Source organism: Gymnoscopelus braueri (genome assembly GCF_963280865.1).
Source record: "Gymnoscopelus braueri genome assembly, chromosome: 18".
NCBI lineage: Eukaryota > Metazoa > Chordata > Actinopteri > Myctophiformes > Myctophidae > Gymnoscopelus > Gymnoscopelus braueri.
In genome coordinates this window covers 42,762,187-42,779,330 of record NC_137618.1, presented here as the reverse complement: position 1 = coordinate 42,779,330, position 17,144 = coordinate 42,762,187, and the positions used below count along the sequence as shown (strand labels likewise).

The 17,144-nt window shown below is 40.0% G+C and overlaps 1 protein-coding gene across 1 annotated transcript; it reads left to right on the top strand.

Moving 5' to 3' along the window:
• Positions 1 to 895: 895 nt before the first annotated feature.
• Positions 896 to 6,406, top strand: LOC308073377 (histamine N-methyltransferase-like; the record flags this gene model as incomplete). The annotated part of the gene is made up of 6 exons (XM_080412248.1): positions 896 to 1,029; positions 2,198 to 2,250; positions 3,298 to 3,405; positions 3,769 to 3,899; positions 4,539 to 4,632; positions 6,054 to 6,406. 6 exons carry the CDS (start codon positions 896 to 898, stop codon positions 6,404 to 6,406), a joined length of 873 nt encoding a protein of 290 aa, XP_080268374.1.
• Positions 6,407 to 17,144: the final 10,738 nt, after the last annotated feature.

Sequence of the window (17,144 nt, the reverse complement as noted above, 5' to 3'; positions counted from 1 at the left end):
ACTGTACCATTCATCCTAGGATATCATAACATCATAGAAACTGTAAGAAAACCGTGGTCCAAAATTCCCCTATAAGTCACAAGCTCTTGTTAATACAGCAATTTTTTCAACTTTTGTGTGACACTGTAGTAGCAGTGGTAGTAGTTAGTATGACAAAGTAGGCCTGTTAATTTACTGGGACCCATAAAAAGTTGAATTATGGAGATAAGAGGTTTCTGACTGCCCGACAGCACCGTTGTGCAATTCTGTCTGTGTGGGACGAGACAATAACACTACTGCAGCTGCAACTCTTCTCACACACTGTCTGCTTGGCCTTCTCCCTCCACACAGTCCAGGTGATTACTTTTAATACGTATTTATTTGCATGTTTTATGACAAAGATTCATATATCTTTTTTCCTTTATGATTACTTTATTTAAAGGTGAGTAAGTGATTTACTTTGGTATAAGTGTAAAAATAAGTGTAAAATAAGTGTTAAAATAACTATATATATTCTGATAGTACTCATTGCTATAGAGTGTTTGTTCAGTAAAAGGAGTCTACCAGCGTCTCTCCAGCTCTTTAATAAACAGAAAAAGCATTTTCAGTGCTCTCTCCTGATTGGCTTACATTTTGTCACCTACCTGAAAATGCACTATTCTGTTTACTAAAGAGCTGGAGAAACCCCTGTGACGGAACAAACGCTCTCTAGCAATGATTACTATCAGAATATAGTACTTTAACCTTTTTAACAAAAAATACAGAATATCACTTACCCTACCTTTAATTTGTTATTGTCAACAATACGGAAAAGAATTTGAACATTTTGAAACATTAAGCTATATTGACATGCACAAAGTATGCACCATGCACCGGAATTGATGTGGTTAATAATGGGTTGCAGGTGTCTGTAATAATGGCCACAGAGGAGAAGCAGGCTGGCTATGGGGGCCGTTATGCTCAGGGCTTCCAGTTGTACGTGAAACAATCGCAAGAACACAAGGCCATCCTGCAGTGTTTGGACTACGTCCTGCCCGGAGAGTTTGAGAGGTAAAGCATGCAGGACAGACAGACTGGGAAGTGTACTATTACCACCAGGGTTGCGTTGGTCATGGGACGGGCTAACACGCCGTGCAACCATATTTTGAGCTGGAGCATGCGCAAGCAAAGGCATAGATTTAAAACAACCTTAAATTCACACCTCAACAAAGTTGACAAAGGCTGCCGACTGCCGGTTGTCACACCAGTATGAATTAACATAGGATTAACATAGGAATGAGCCTATAGATGCATATCAATTTCCCATTGTGTGACCTGTGGTGTAGGTGTTGAGCGACGTGCGCGCGACGTCATTAAAATAGAGTGCAACCACTTTCCAAATCACCAATGCAACCCTGCCTGGTACTATAGCCCCCATAAGTGTGTTGCATTGTTTGTTTATTACTATTCATGACAAAAGACCTCTTAAATATGTGAGCAATGAGCATCACAATAATATAAAAACATAATATATTGTTAAAATATACATTAACAGATAGTAAATGTGGCTGGTAATATAATAAAATGCACGTGTGTTCTGTATGTATACAGTACACTCTCTCAGTCTCTCTCGCTCTGTGTGTGTGTGTGTGTGTGTGTGTGTGTGTGTGTGTGTGTGTGTGTGTGTGTGTGTGTGTGTGTGTGCACGTGCGTCTGTCTGTCTTGTCTGTGTGTGTGTCTCTCTCGCTCTCTCTTGTAGCTTGTAGATCGTCTATTTTCACAATATGTATCTGTGGAATCGAGTCAAACTAAATGTAATGCCTCAACTCCTACATTCCAAGTGCTTGTCAGGGTGGGGGAGCCCCCAGTTCAAATATGATCCTTTGTGGGGGGGGGGGGGGGGTCGCGGCCTGAAAAGGTGATGTGGATAACTGAAATGCATGGCACACAACCAACCTCACATTGAATCACGCTTCCCAAATTAGTATTAGTTTTTGTGATCAGATTACAGATGTCCCGTTTCATGTAATCCTCTGCTTCAAGTGTGAGCACAGTTCTATTCAATAACTAAGGCGTGTTAATGGACGCAATAAGATTTCATAAACGCTTTTATTACCAAGCACTTATTCCTTCCAAATGGAATAAATATGGTAATCACCCCATTTCCTCCAACTAATGGCACACTGTTTCTCGGCTGAATTTGCCTAATGAATATTACATTTCTCATTACTCAAAACAGGATTGGAGCTGGTAAATCCCACCTGCATGTTCTTGGTGTTGGGAGTGGTGCAGGTACGTAGTCTACTGGATAACAGTTTATCTGCAGTGCTTTGTAGTCGTGTTCACCGACAATTCTTATTTTGTACTCAATGTAGACGTGCTTTCAATAGATTGCTGTGTGTGTGTGTGTGTGTGTGTGTGTGTGTGTGTGTGTGTGTGTGTGTGTGTGTGTGTGTGTGTGTGTGTGTGTGTGTGTGAGAGTGTGCTGTATGAGTGTGTGTGTCCATTCTCTTATCTCTTATATTTCACAATTATTGCGAAATGAATGTCCTCAAACCTGGCAAGAGCTTAGGATTTAGTGTACTGGAGATCAGATAAACCTTTATTGATCGCCGCCGGCGGGAGAATTTCAGGAAAGGTACTTGAGGGTGAATAGTATACTATAATGAATGCTTGAGTCGGGTGCTTGGGTGGCGCAGGGTAGTGGTTCTCAAAGTGTGGTTCGGGGACCCTGACTGGGGGGACTTGAGTATCAAAATAAGTTTTTTTTAATTAATTTAATACTTTATTAGACATAATCAGAATCAGGTTTATTGTCACATCACAGGTTTACAAGGTAAAAAAGTGGGTGAAATTCGTTTTTGTACATCCAAATCACATACATAAATGTACAGTAAGACATTAAAGACTAAAAGGATAACACAAAAAAGTTTGTTTCCATTGTGGTCCTACAGTATGTATTCAATTCATCAACATAGCATACACATTAACACAATAGGACAGACAGACAGACCTATTCATTTATTAATTAATTAATTAATTCATTCATTCATTCATTCATTCATTCATTACTTCATTCATTACTTCATTCATTCATTCATTTATATATTAATTAATTAATTAATTAATTACTTCATTCATTCATTCATTCGTCTTATCTTTGCCCCATGGCGGCCTCCACTGTTGAAGAAAACCACTGTTGAATTGGATTGTTGTAGCCTACATTTTAAATGAGTGACAGAACAGATGGCTGGAGGGGAAAAAAGCAGCAGTTCTCAGGTGCACCGTGAGCCACTGACCCGGATCCTTAATGCTTCTCTCCTTCATTTATCATTATAGGGGAAATCGACACTCAGGTGCTGTCTGTTTTGCACTCCTCGTTCCCTGCCTTACCCATCGCCGCCGATGTGGTGGAACCCAGCACTGAACTCACAGAGCAGTTTAAAGGTACTGTACACTACAGCACTCCCATTTCAAAGCACCGTACATGGACGCATTGAAACATTTGTCACTTAACCACTTAGTGAAACAGACCTGAGCTGGCTCTGAGTCTGTACCAAGGGACTAGCATCCGGGTTGTAAATTGAGGCTATATAGGAAGTGACAGTTCATATGAATGGCCTGTATTCTCGCTGTTTCACCGCTGTTTCACCGCTGTTTCACCGCTGCTGCCGAACTTTACACTTGATTTTATTACCTTAACACATTCCCTGCCATTGATGGAGATCTCCATCATTAGTAGATAAACGTACAATTGTTTTACAATAATTATGTTTGTAATCAGATAGTCTATTTCCTTCCTCTCCGCAGCATTGCTGACAACTATTCCCCAGTTGCAGAAGATGCCGTTTGCGTGGCACACCATGACATGTGCAGAATACGAGAAGAAGGTCAAAGACAAGGGTGAAACCAGACCATTTGATTTCATACACATGGTTCAGGTAGGCTATAGTGTTCTGTTAGCATGCGTGTTCAATATTATGCTAATTATGTTACTGTATATAGCACAGATTTACTCATACATATTTACACCTTCTTGCATTCACACACACGCACGGACACACATGCACGGACACACACACACACACACACACACACACACACACACACACACACACACACACACACACACACACACACACACACACAGATTTGAACTCATAAGACCTGAGGCCGATTCGACAAATGCCTTCTATATCAGTAGTTCTAAAAAAAAAATGCCAAGGACTCCCAAAATGAGAGTTTTGCAGAAAAAAAAACGTATGTTGCTATATATATTTATAGTTAAAATCAAAAATGACACAGATGCTTTCCCGGTTTTATTGAGTTAAAAAAATACTTATTTTCTATCAATTACACACCCCATGAAACCTTGATTTCAAGGAGATTGTTTAGTTTTTTTGTCGCATTCCTAAGCCAATAATTTTATGTCTCCTACTGACCGATCATGACCCTGTCATGAAATTATTGGCTCAGGAATGCGACAAAAAACAAAACAAATCTCCATGAATCCACGGCATTCTTTTGTGTGAACTACTCCTTTAATGAGTTAAATGTGCCCACGGCCATGTGTTGAACAGATGTTGTATTACGTGGATGACTATGCCGGCACCATCAAGTTCTTCCACAGCCTTCTGAAGGAGAACGGAAAGCTGCTCATCGTCCATGAAGGAGGTCAGTAGGTCTAACGCTTCAGATTCAGAACACACTGCCTTGGCCGTCTGCCCAGAGAAAACACCACACCAAGTACATAGTGTATGTACAGTATATCGTTGCTGTCGAGGCAGAAACCTCTCATCTCCATATTTTAGCTTTCTCCGCAAATTAATGCCCTACTTGATCAAGTAACCGGAACGCTCGCCCCAAAACACTCAGATTTGTGTGTTATATTCAAAAGTTTTCTAAAATTTTCACGATTCTTGTGACAAAGTGTCACATCGCGACACATTTTGAGCTTGTAGATCGGCTATTTTCAAATAGCCGATCTACAAGCTCATTAAAATCAAGGCTAAAGTACCGTAGTTAAACTCGGGGGGACCAGACCACACTTTGGGAACCACTTCCTTTCAGGGAAACTTAAATAGATAGCTGTTCTCATTCCTATCTTCTCTGTGGTCTGCATCAGTGGGACAAGTTTGGTTGCACGGAAAGGTTACAAAACCAAGAGATGCCATATCTAAGACTCTCTTTACTACATAAAAACCTCATCTCTATATTTGAACTTTTTGTGTTTTTTCACAAATTAACGCCCTACTTGATCATACTACAGCGTCACACAAAAAGTATCAAATGTGGTGCGAAGCGACGTGTTTTGAGCTTGTAGATCTGCTACTTGTGTTACTTTTGAATTTGAATCCTGAAAAGTAACTGTTTTGGACATATGAGGTTTACACCCGACAGAGACGTTATGTGATAATTGAAATGAAAGACGCTACAGAGGTGTGTGCAAAATCCTGTTAAATCCAGTATGTTTTTTACACCTTAAAAGTTAAACTAGGACGTGGGATTTTGCTGTGCAGCTAAGTTACATTACTGAGATGAACCATGCTATTTTAATTAACTACTGTTTTGTTTTCAATAACAACTTTTTGTCAGACCACAGAATAATATGTTGTAAACCACTCAGCCAAATTAGAATGATTTAAAAAATAAATTTCCTGCTAACGATTTTGGAGGGGTGTCCACTGAAGGCAGTGAAAGAATTATATTAGCCAAAAGATGGCGGTGCACTCTAGGGTATAGCATCAGAAGACTGTTGTAATTGGCAGAAGACTGGTGGAGTTAGGAATTATGCCATCAGTGACTCCAGAAGAACTGCTCTCTGCGGGAAATGCCCAAAACAGGGCATTTCCTGTTTACGGGCTCTTTGTGGCCAATATCAGTCTCATGCAGTGACTAGGCATCAGTGCCGTGCATTCCTAGTCTCGCATATAGCCAGATAATCAGAGATCTCTCGCCTCTTTGCATCATCTGACTACGTGAGACTAGTGCATTCCTAATAGGAAGACCAAAGGTCTTTCCTAATCTCCACACTGGTCCCCCCCAGCCCACCTCCCTCTGTCTGATGTTCTGCTTCAATCTCACATCCATCCTAGCCAACACTGGCTGGGACATCCTGTGGAAGACCTACAGGAAGGAGCTGTGCACCAAAACCATCTCCGACTACCTCTCGGCCGGAGACATCAAGGTCCACCTGAAGAGCCTGGGCCTCCAGTACGTGGAGCGCGTCATCCCCAACACCCTGGACATCACCGAGTGCTTCGCCCAGGGCAGCGAGCCGGGGGAGCTACTGCTCGACTTCATGACGGAGCAGGACCACTTCCACCGGTCGCTCACGCCGGAGCTCCGCGCGGGCATCCTGGACCTGCTGCGCAACAAGTGCAGCACGGTGAAGGATGGCAGGGTGCTGTTTGACTGTAGCTTGAGCTGCATAGTTATCTCAGCTTGAATAGTACTGATGTTTTCTTTTTTTTTAATGCTATGTTTATTGAGCACTATGGTCACATTACAGGGGATGTACATCAAAAATAAAAAATAAAAAAACTTTTTTTTCCTAGTACAGTTTTCTTTGTACCTTTTTTTTTGGTGCATTTTTCATTCTCTCCTTCCCTCTACCCTCCCACCCTTCCCAAGGATCCGTCCACCAATAGGCGTAAAATGACAACAATATAATGGCAGTAGTACCTAAAATAATATTAATCATCGATTTTTTTAAAACAAACAAATACCAACAAACATTTAAAACAAAAAAAAACAATCAAAAGTTTTACACTAAATAATTAAGTAACCAAAATAAGGCTTTCTGAGAGGCTAATTTTATTATAGAGGCACTTTTCTTTTGCACTGGACTTTTTATACATTTCTGTGATGTTTTCTTGAGTATTCTCAGATGCCTTATTTGCTTATTGTGGTGGACAAAGTAGCCTACTCAACCCCATTACTTCAGTCAAAGTATAGATAGCCTATTACAATCTCCAATTGTCAAATATACTCAATATTCTCATTCTAAAAAATTACAAATGCCAAATTGCTATGAAATGTATACATTTTGTGATGTTACAGCAACAAAGCACCATCACAGACGGAACACTTTATACTACCATATGGGATGGGTTGGACTCGGGGGTGTCATTCAGTTATTTTATTCAACTGGGGGGGGGGGGACAAATCGTAACCACTTATACTCCATAATTTGGGTAATCGGAGTCCCTCAGGGCTCAATACTAGTATATTTTCTGTTTTCTGTTATTGTAGGGAAAGTTTTCTACCCTACTATTACATTCATTATGACAAATTAACTAATAAAGGGATGATTTTGACAAGTTTGTGCTACTGTTCAGCATATGGCCACCTGATGGTGCTAATGGTCTGAAGATAGAGCTAGAGCCAGTGTCCTTGCTCTAACAACTCTCTCCAGGAGATGGCGTAGGACAAATGGACATTAATTAGTAACTATTGAAAATAGCCGATCTACAAGCTCACAATGCGTCGATCGCGTTGCTACGCATTGTGAGCTTGTAGTTTCTTCTATTTTCAAAAGATTTGTTCTAAATGTATGCATTTGAAAACTTGTGAAAAGCGACATTCTGCATAATGAGTACTTACTTTTGGTATACATTTTGATACCAATACTTTTATACTTTTACTCAAGTACATTTTGAATTACAGACTTTTACATGCGGCAGAGTATTCCTACATTGCAGAATTGAAACTTTTACTGTATGTTGCTTGTGGTGCTCAAACATTTTCATGTCAAGGACCCCGAAAATTATTAGGTATTTTGCCAAGGGGTGTCATTCAGTTATTTTATTCATATTTTCCCCAACTGGGGTGTGTGTGGGGGTGGGGGGGGACCTAAGAAAACAAAAAGTGTGGACCATAGTGGATATACTGGTTTATAGACTAGATTGGAGATTAGCCATATCATGTCATAGATTGCAAAAACTCATGAATAGGTCGCATTATTGGTGGAGAGGAAGGGGGGGGGGGTATACAAGATACATAATTTACCTCACAATCAAATTCATTGTGACAAATGAACTAATAAAGGTTTTCAAATCTGTCTGAAGAGACAGACCCAATCTGGTTGATTATTTTGACAGTTTGTGCTACTGTGCATTCAGCATATGGCCACCAGATGGAGCTAATGGTCTGAAGATGGCGCAAGTGCCGCGTGTCACTTGCTCTAATAACTTTGTCCAGGAGATGGCGCAGTAGAACCACTCTTGGATATGACATTTTCTAAACCAGGACAAATGGACTGACAGACTTTATTTAACATGTCCAAGAAACAGGCAATATTATATATTATATTATTTAATATTATATATCTAATAACTCTCTCCAGGAGATGGCGTAATAGAGCCGTTGTTGGATATCACATTGTCTAAACCAGGACAAATGGACATTATCATCAGCTATTAGACTGACTTTATTTAACATGTCCAAGAAACAGTCAATATTACATATTAGCCTCTCCATTATCAATTGGCCTTTTCTGGAGAATATAATGTGTAATCTATCGCCATGATGTGACATTGTGGGAGGGCGAGAACACAGTCAGTAGTATGCAGAGATGGTAATAAAATGTTTTACTTAAGTAAAAGTATCAATACTGCAATGCGAAATACTCTGTTGCAAGTAAGAGTCCAGAATTAAAAATGTACTTGAATAAAAGTACAAAAGTATTGGTATTAAAATGTACTTAAAGGACCAAAAGTAGAAAGTACTAATTATGTAGAATGTCCCATTTCACAAGTTTTCAAATAAATGTCTAAAACATATTTTGAAAATAGCAGATCTACAAGTTCACAATGCGATGCATTTTGAGCTTGTAGATCTGCTATTTTCAAATGGTAGAGATGTATATAGGGCTGAAGTGGTTAATGTATGTTTTGTAATAATAATCAAAATATATCAAGTAGTAACTCAAATTTTCTAATAATTGTAGTGGAGTAAAAGTACAATATTTGCCTCTGAGATTAGGAGTAGAAGTAAAAGTACTGAAAATTTGAAATACTCCAGTATAGTAAAAAATACCTAAACATTGTACTTGAGTAAATGTACTTAGTTACTTTACACCAGTGGTAGTATGGTCACAAAACCATCATATAGGCTAATAGGAAATGACAAACTAGTCCAGGCATGCCGACTATAAAAGACATTTTGTGCCAGTCAGTCAGTGTCCACTGTGGCCTCGCACGTACAACAAAACCACGTCAATCTGTGGAGGCAGCGGCCCCTTGTCTGTCTGAAGCCATCTAGCTAAATGTATTCTGGCTGCTCATTTACCCCATTAGCTTTAATAGAACAGTAATTGAAATTCATCAGAAATTCTTGTCAGTGCCGTACTGATGTCAGTGGGCTTGGTGCAGCAGCACCTGCTCAGGCCTCATTACTGTGAGGTCCTCGCTGGGTTGCCTCTCATAGCAGTAGAAGTGACAGAGCATTTGTCACCGAGATAATCAACCTCAAGACACCGTTTGTTGCCTAATGCTCTCCTCAGGACCTGTTTACTTCAGAAGCCTGTTAGCGCCTTATCATGAAATAGAGACGACGACGGGGGATGTATAGTTAGTAAGTTAAGTATCACGGCTCACGTGGAGCCTCATTTCCCTTACTTTACACTCTCTGAGTCTGACTAGAAGTGTCAACAGCACCCAGGGGAGTTTGTTGTGTTTTTTTTAGACTTAAAGGACCATACGACATGTAGGATACAAGCGTTTTTTTTTTATGTGTGGGCCCTTTAGTCACTCTTTTGATACTATTTCATTCCTAAAAGCCTAGCCCAGGGGTCTTCAACGTTTTTCAGGCCAAGGACCCCTTAGCTGAGAGAGAGATGAAGCAGGGACCCCCACATTTCATAGACTTGTTTGACAGCACTATATCATCAGTGTGTGTTGGATTGATGTTCATGTGTATTTTCAGACATTTAACCACTTAAACCGTCAATACTTAGTAAATTGACCTTTCACTCTGTACTTAGTCTGCTTTTTTTTAGATTAACCCATTAGACCTGAGGCGATTCTACAAATGCCTTCTAAATCAGTGGCTCTCAAACCTTTTCGTGCCAAGGACCAGCAAATTGATATAATGTATATTTGGCCCCGGACCCCCCATCTGAAAATGTTTTGTGCCAGGGACCCCCAGAGGAGAAGATTTGGGTTAAAACATTCTAAATTATTCAAACACTTTCAAGATTTTTCAAAAATGTTCAACACTGTTCAAAAATAGCAGATGTACAAGCTCACAGCATGGCACGAAGTGACGAGCTGTGAGCTTGTATATCTGCTATTTTTTAATAGCCAGCACTAAAACATGAATGACACAGATGCTTTCCCGGTTTTAATGGGTTAATGACTTAATTGAAGAGAAAGAAACAAAGTATATTCAGTCAAAATTGTATTACATTAGATACCAAATGTTGCAAACTTGTAAACCACTTGCGTCAAACTGACGGGTGGCAAGTTGGCCTTAGATATGTGATCAGATGGTCCCCGATAACAAGATAGTTCTCTTTTTTATGAGGGTAGAGCTGTTCACTGGATGTTTCTCAGGAACCACGTCAACAACTTTGAAACACAGCTGTGCTGCTGACTTCAACCCAGCTAGGGTGGAATTTATAGAATGCACTGATTCTATAAATTCTTGTGCATTGTCAACTCTCCTCAAAGCTTCACCTCAGCAATATGGAGCAGAGTCCTTCACAGTTTGACGCAAATTAAAGTACATGTAGGCAGTGATGTAAAGTAACTAAGTACATGTACTCAAGTACTGTACTTGAGTACAATTTTGAGGTATTTCTTTTACTTTACTGGAGTATTTCCAATTTTCAATACTTTTACTTCTACTCCAGTACATCTCAGAGGAAAATATTAGTACTTTTACCCCACTATAATTATTTGAAAACTTTAGTTACTAGTTACTTTGTAGATTTTGATTATTATTATAAAACCATTTCAGACCTATACTTTGGCAATTTGAAAATAGCCGATCTACAAGCTCACGACGTACCACAGAGCGACGTGTTGTGAGCTTGTAGATCTGCTACTTTTAAAGTTTTTTTAATACATTTCACTAGAACTTGTGAAATGGGCTTCTGCATAATACTTACTTTTACATACTTACTAATTTTGATGCCAATACTTTTGTACTTTTACTCAAGTACATTTTGAATACCGATCTTGTACTTGCAACAATTATTTCTACAATATGGTATTGATACTTTTACTTGTGAGTACTTCTTCCATCACTGCATGTAGGTAGGCAATTGTACCTCAAAGACCACATACCCCCAGACCCCAACCTAGAAGCATTTTATTAAAAGACCATATTACCAGCCTTTTTGACATGTGGGTCCTTTGTTACTCTTACTTTGACAGGATTTAATTCCTCAAAAATATTGGAAGATAAGTTTCTGTTGTTGAGATATATCGGCGTATTCGTGTTATTGAAGTCTGACGTCTCTCAAAATATTGTCTTTAAACACCCTGAAATCACACAAAACTTAGCCTATCACGCCTAGTTCTTACCTAGATTTTGTAATTTTGCGCCATTGTACCAATCCATAAATAAGTCCTACATGCTGTGTGTGTGTGTGTGTGTGTGTGTGTGTGTGTGTGTGTGTGTGTGTGTGTGTGTGTGTGTGTGTGTGTGTGTGTGTGTGTGTGTGTGTGTGTGTGTGTGTGTGTGTGTGTGTGTGTGTGTGTGTGGGGGGGGGGGGGGGGGGGGGGACCTACATTTCAACTTATTAGCTCAATGGACCCAAATTGTAATCTAGGTACATTAATTTAAAAAAAATAAGTGTAGTTATGTTTTGTGGGATTTCAAGGTGTTTCATACGTTTTGGGAAGCATATTTCCTTAGTCGGCTGATATATCTCAAGAACAGAAGTAAAGTCTATATCCTCAGATATAATGACATAGGCTAGGCTATGAGGAATGAAATCATATCAAGGAGTGACAAATGCTTGTATCCTACAAGATGTATGGTCCTTTTAAGTCATTGGTTCACAACCTTTACAGGCCGTGACCCCCCAAAATAATCATATTTGAACTGGGGACTCCCCAAAATAATCATATTTGAACTGGGGACCCCCCACCCTGAAAAGCACTTGGAACTGAGGAGTTGAGGCATTACATTTTGTTTGACACGGTTCCACAGATACATATGTGAAAATAGCTGATCTACAAGCTCACAGTTGCGAGGCATTGTAACTATTTTCACAATGTTCTCTTTCTTAGGTATTATTTGACAATTTTGCCAATGTTTGAATTTTTGTTATAGTATGTTGATTACTTTTGACGCAGTAATGGTTTTAAGTCCTTAAACTGTCACTTTAAAAATGTGCAGATACCCTGTATACACTTATACTGTATATTTACTGTTGAGTGTTGCACATGAAGCAAATTATCTGGGAACCACTGCTTGTAGACTTAATAAAACATAACCAACTCCTGTGGTCAGGTAGGACCACTAGTAGGCACAACTCGCCTTCGCAAATGTGCATTCCAGGTGGACCTGAACCTGGGGGACCTGCTGGATCAGAATCCCAGGTTTAAATGAAAGTTATGGCTTGCAGATGGGAAAAGACGCTGGAGAGGTTCACACATTTTAAGTTGATCTAAAGAGCATCAGTTTAATGGCCATCCTGGGAACCACCAATTAAAGTATATGAGTTAAATAGCATTCGTTCTCATAGTGCTCTCTAATCTCATGGCCACTTGCCCTGTTGCTATTCGACAAATTCATCACAGCACTTATAGTACTCTGATATTGCACTTGTGTAAGTCGTTCTGGATAAGCGTGTCTGCATAAAACCTAAATTATAAAATGTAAATGTATCATTTCAAGGCAAGAAAGATTGCCTTTCTATTATTGGACAAACACTTGTCCATATAGAGTGTGTGTGTGTGTGTGTGTGTGTGTGTGTGTGTGTGTGTGTGTGTGTGTGTGTGTGTGTGTGTGTGTGTGTGTGTGTGTGTGTGTGTGTGTGTGTGTGTGTGTGTGTGTGTGTGTGTGTGTGTGTGTGTGTGTGTGTTTTGGGGGGGGGGACCTGAATTTGTTGTGATGGCTCTGTGTTAAGAATACAGTGACAGACGTCCTGATTTGACCGGGGTTGTCCCTGTGTTCAAGATAGGTCCCCACACATATCTCTAAAGCGCTAAAATGTCCTGGTTTTCAATATTCACGACCAAATTGTTCCGGTTTTCACCACAGTTAAAATAATAACACGTGTTTTTTGAGTGCTTACATAGATGTTTGTTATGTTGTATTCCGTTGAAAGCTAAAATAATTGTCCCCCACCTGAGCGGTGATAATTAAAATAGAATAAAAAAAAAGAAGAGTAAAATAAATTGTTAAAAAATAGCAGATCTACAAGATCACAAGGTGTTACACATACGCGTTGTGAGCTTGAGCTTGGGATTTTAGTGATTAAGGGTCCCAGTTTAGCTTATTGAATATATGCTCCCCCCTTGTTATACCAGTGAGAAGAAGAACCCTCTTCTATCAACCATCTTGTCAGTGCGGAACAGGACATAAACTAGCCCTAAAATACATCACACACACACACACACACACACACACACACACACACACACACTGTTTAATGGGCAAGAGGCTGCAGCCAGGGGCCCTGAAATATAGCTCTGATAGCAGTCCTGTAAATGGCCGCCCTCTGTGGTGTATTTCATTCCGGAGAATTAGTACTGTTTAGCAGCTGACGTTATATAGCACCTGTCCCTGCACGCTGCCCGGTACAATATGGGCCTTTGATTGACGATTCGCAGCTCTTTTTTCTCTCTCCTTTTTTTTTCTTACTTTCCCGTTGATGGTATCAATTAAATCAAAGAGGAAAAAATGTGTAGGTTTTAGAGGTTCAGCTCCAGGTTTCTCTCTCTCTCTCTCTCTCTCTCTCTCTCTCTCTCTCTCTCTCTCTCTCTCTCTCTCTCTCTCTCTCCTGCCTTTTCCATTCAGGCCCAGTTGAGTTGTGCGGCATGTGGATGAGGTCTGAAGAGATCCTATGGAGACTTTGCAGAGCTTAAATCAATCCGAGGCGATTAACTACAAATCAGAAAAAGGGCGGAATAGGCCGTCTCTGCTGTAATCAAGTTTACCTTTGTCTGCCTCATTAATCTAGTGAGCCCGGACCTTTAAACGCTTTGCTCTTCAGGATTGTTCTCTCTGGGCCTCTGAATATGGAGGATAAGCGATAGAGATGTACAGAGAGATGTTCTGTGGTGCTCAGTATTTATTCTGCATGTCATATTATATTGAAGAAACCCAGGCCTAAAAGAATGTCACTCGTTCCCTCCCACTTCTCTTCTGTTCGTATATCTTGATATCCATTCCAGATGAAATTGTGTGTTTCATGTGACTCATCAATCATATCGTTTGTGGCCATTGTATTTGTGTGTGACACTCTCTGTGAATCTCTTTCTTTCAGAATATATTGAATGAAAATAGGGTGCATTGGGAGAAATGTCCATGTGGCTGAAAAATTTTGTCAGTATGGTGGAAGTTCATTGATATGGGATAAGAGACATGCTCTTTTAAAGGGAAAGAACACTTTGGTAGAGGTTTGTGTAGATACCTTGCCTTGATGTAACTTGATTGCTCCATTGATTAGAAATTGATCATTCAAAACGTGCTCCTCTTTGACTTATATTGTAAGGTGAAACAGCTCTCAAAGTCACTCTTTTAGCCTGTAAACAATCACAAACAAAGCTGATTCAGATTATATAGAACATCACAAAACCCTTACTGTTTGTTTTTTAAATAGAAATGTCAACTTCCTGTTGATTTTACCATTTGAAGACCCGGATCCGCGGGTCCAGGCCGGGATTTCTTCCTAACAAAAATAGCAAAATCAACAGGAAGTTTCACAAAACTACTGGGTTTTGTGATGTTCTATATTGTCTGAATCTGATTTTTTTGTGGTTGTTTACCGGCTAAAAGAGTGACTTTGAGAGCTGTTTCACCATACAATGCAAGTCAATGAGGAGCATATTTTGAATTATGAATTTCTAATCAATGGAGCAATTATTTGTGATTTCTTGTCCACCTTTGGAGTTACATCATGGCAAGGTAACTACACAACCCAAACCTCTACCAAAGTGTTCTCGCCCTTTGAGCCTATGTTTGATGAAAGCTGCTACAACTGTCAGATGTTCACTAATTGTCAATAGGGTGAGTGGCTGTGGGCAAGATCCTCTTTAATTACTCTGAGTGATGTTCACCATGTGGACATGATGCTGTTCTCCTTCACACACGTTGCCGTTTGCCGTATATAGACCACAGCAGTTGCCTGCTGTCATGGAATTTAAAGACAAAAATCCAGGATGCTCTACATTCAATCTCGGTTTATTGCTCATAACGTTTTCACTTAGGTGATATCAATTGTTTTGTAGTGTGTGTGGACGTTATTGCTGAGGGTGCTGTATGCATTTCCTATGGCTATATTACGCCACAGATATCCTGGTCAGTAAAAAAAAACTGATCGTGACCCAGAGCAATCTACCACAGGTTATTACCAATAGCAGAGGGGTATTTGTATTTAATCCATTTTCTGTATGAGAAAAATAAGACCTTACATTTCCCAACAGACCTGCCTTGGGTTTTATTATACCAGTGTGTATTAAGTCTCTTGCATCTGAACTTTTGCTTTGATTAAATGCCACTTCCTAAACCCCCATCCCTTCAGTGGATCTTAAATACCCTTCATCTCGCGGAATTGGAGCTCGATTGTGCATAGGAAATGAAGTTGGAAACTTTGGTGTACTATTTTAAGTGCTGCTCCCTCAAGTGGCCCCTTTTGCCTTAATAAGCAGCCATGATCAGGACTGCCTATACCCCCCCTCCTCTTTCTGTTCATTTAGTCACTAAACCCGATCTAATGAAATGTTCTGCTAGATTGCCAAATTGCCCAGGTCTCTCTCTGACTATAATAAAAGACGTGTTTATGGGCCTGGGTGAGAACCCAAACACAATAAGACACTGTTTAATGTGATCAATGGCACTATAATGTGAATGCTGCTGTTTGATTTCTCATTTAGGAAATTCACAGTATCACTCTGGAGCGAGCCCCCCTGCCAATAGAGAAACGTGTTTCTCCCCCCACAGTACAGGAAATCACTGTGAATTACTGCATCTAATGCAGATTGTCTATATGGAAATCTTAAGCAGTGAGTTGTGGTGTTTTCTTCTTTTCTCTCCCGGTTTTGTTTGTTTATTTATTTATTTATTCATTCATGCAATTTATTTGACTTAATGTTTTGAAAATGTTCTAGTAAAGCTTAAAGGGGAACTAAACCCTAGGCCGCTGGTTCTCAAAGTGGGGTCCTTGGGGGGGGGGGGGGGTTCCAGGGGGTCCCCAGCCAAAGTAGTTAATGTAGCATCACAATCATTTTAACCACTTTAACCATTTATATGTTGGCTAAAATAGCAGATGTACAAGCTTACAATGGGTCACGTTGTGAGCTTGTACATCTGCTATTTTAGAATGTTTTTGAAAAATATAAAATGTTTAGAACGTTTTTTATAGTCCGCAGGCAAACGTATATCAATCTGGGGTTCCTTTGCACGAAAAAGTTTGAACACCACTGATCTAAAGGTTGAACAACACTGGGTCCAATACCAGCGTGACATCGTGTGTAACAAAATGAGCGGGTTCTACGTTAGCCTAGTGTGCACAGGAAAGTTGCCGTTGATCGGTCCAGCTGTTGGCAAGATTAGCTCCGAACAAACATACAGTCACAGACAGATGGACCCTTTTACAGAGGGCTACCTCTTTCAGAGTTATGCTGTAAAAAAAATCTAAAGGTTAAACATTATCTAAAGAGCTAGGCTGATCTGGGGACCCTGATGTACAGTATGCAACACAGTTGCAGCTGAAACAATTAATAATGGGTGGTGTAGATGTACTAAGACAGTGGTTCTCAGCCGGTGGTCCTTGAGGGGGTTCCAGGTGGTCCCCAGCTAAATGATGGAGAGTTGGTAACCAAATGGACCCTTATACTGTACATCTTTAACACTTGAGAGCGTAAAGTGAAACCAAATGAACCCTTACGGGTCCATTTGGTTTCATTTCACGCTCTCAAGAGTAAAATTATTGTTAAACATCTGCATTACTTAATTAAAGAATTGTTATTTTGATCAACGTTTGCCTGTTACCTCTCCTATGATAC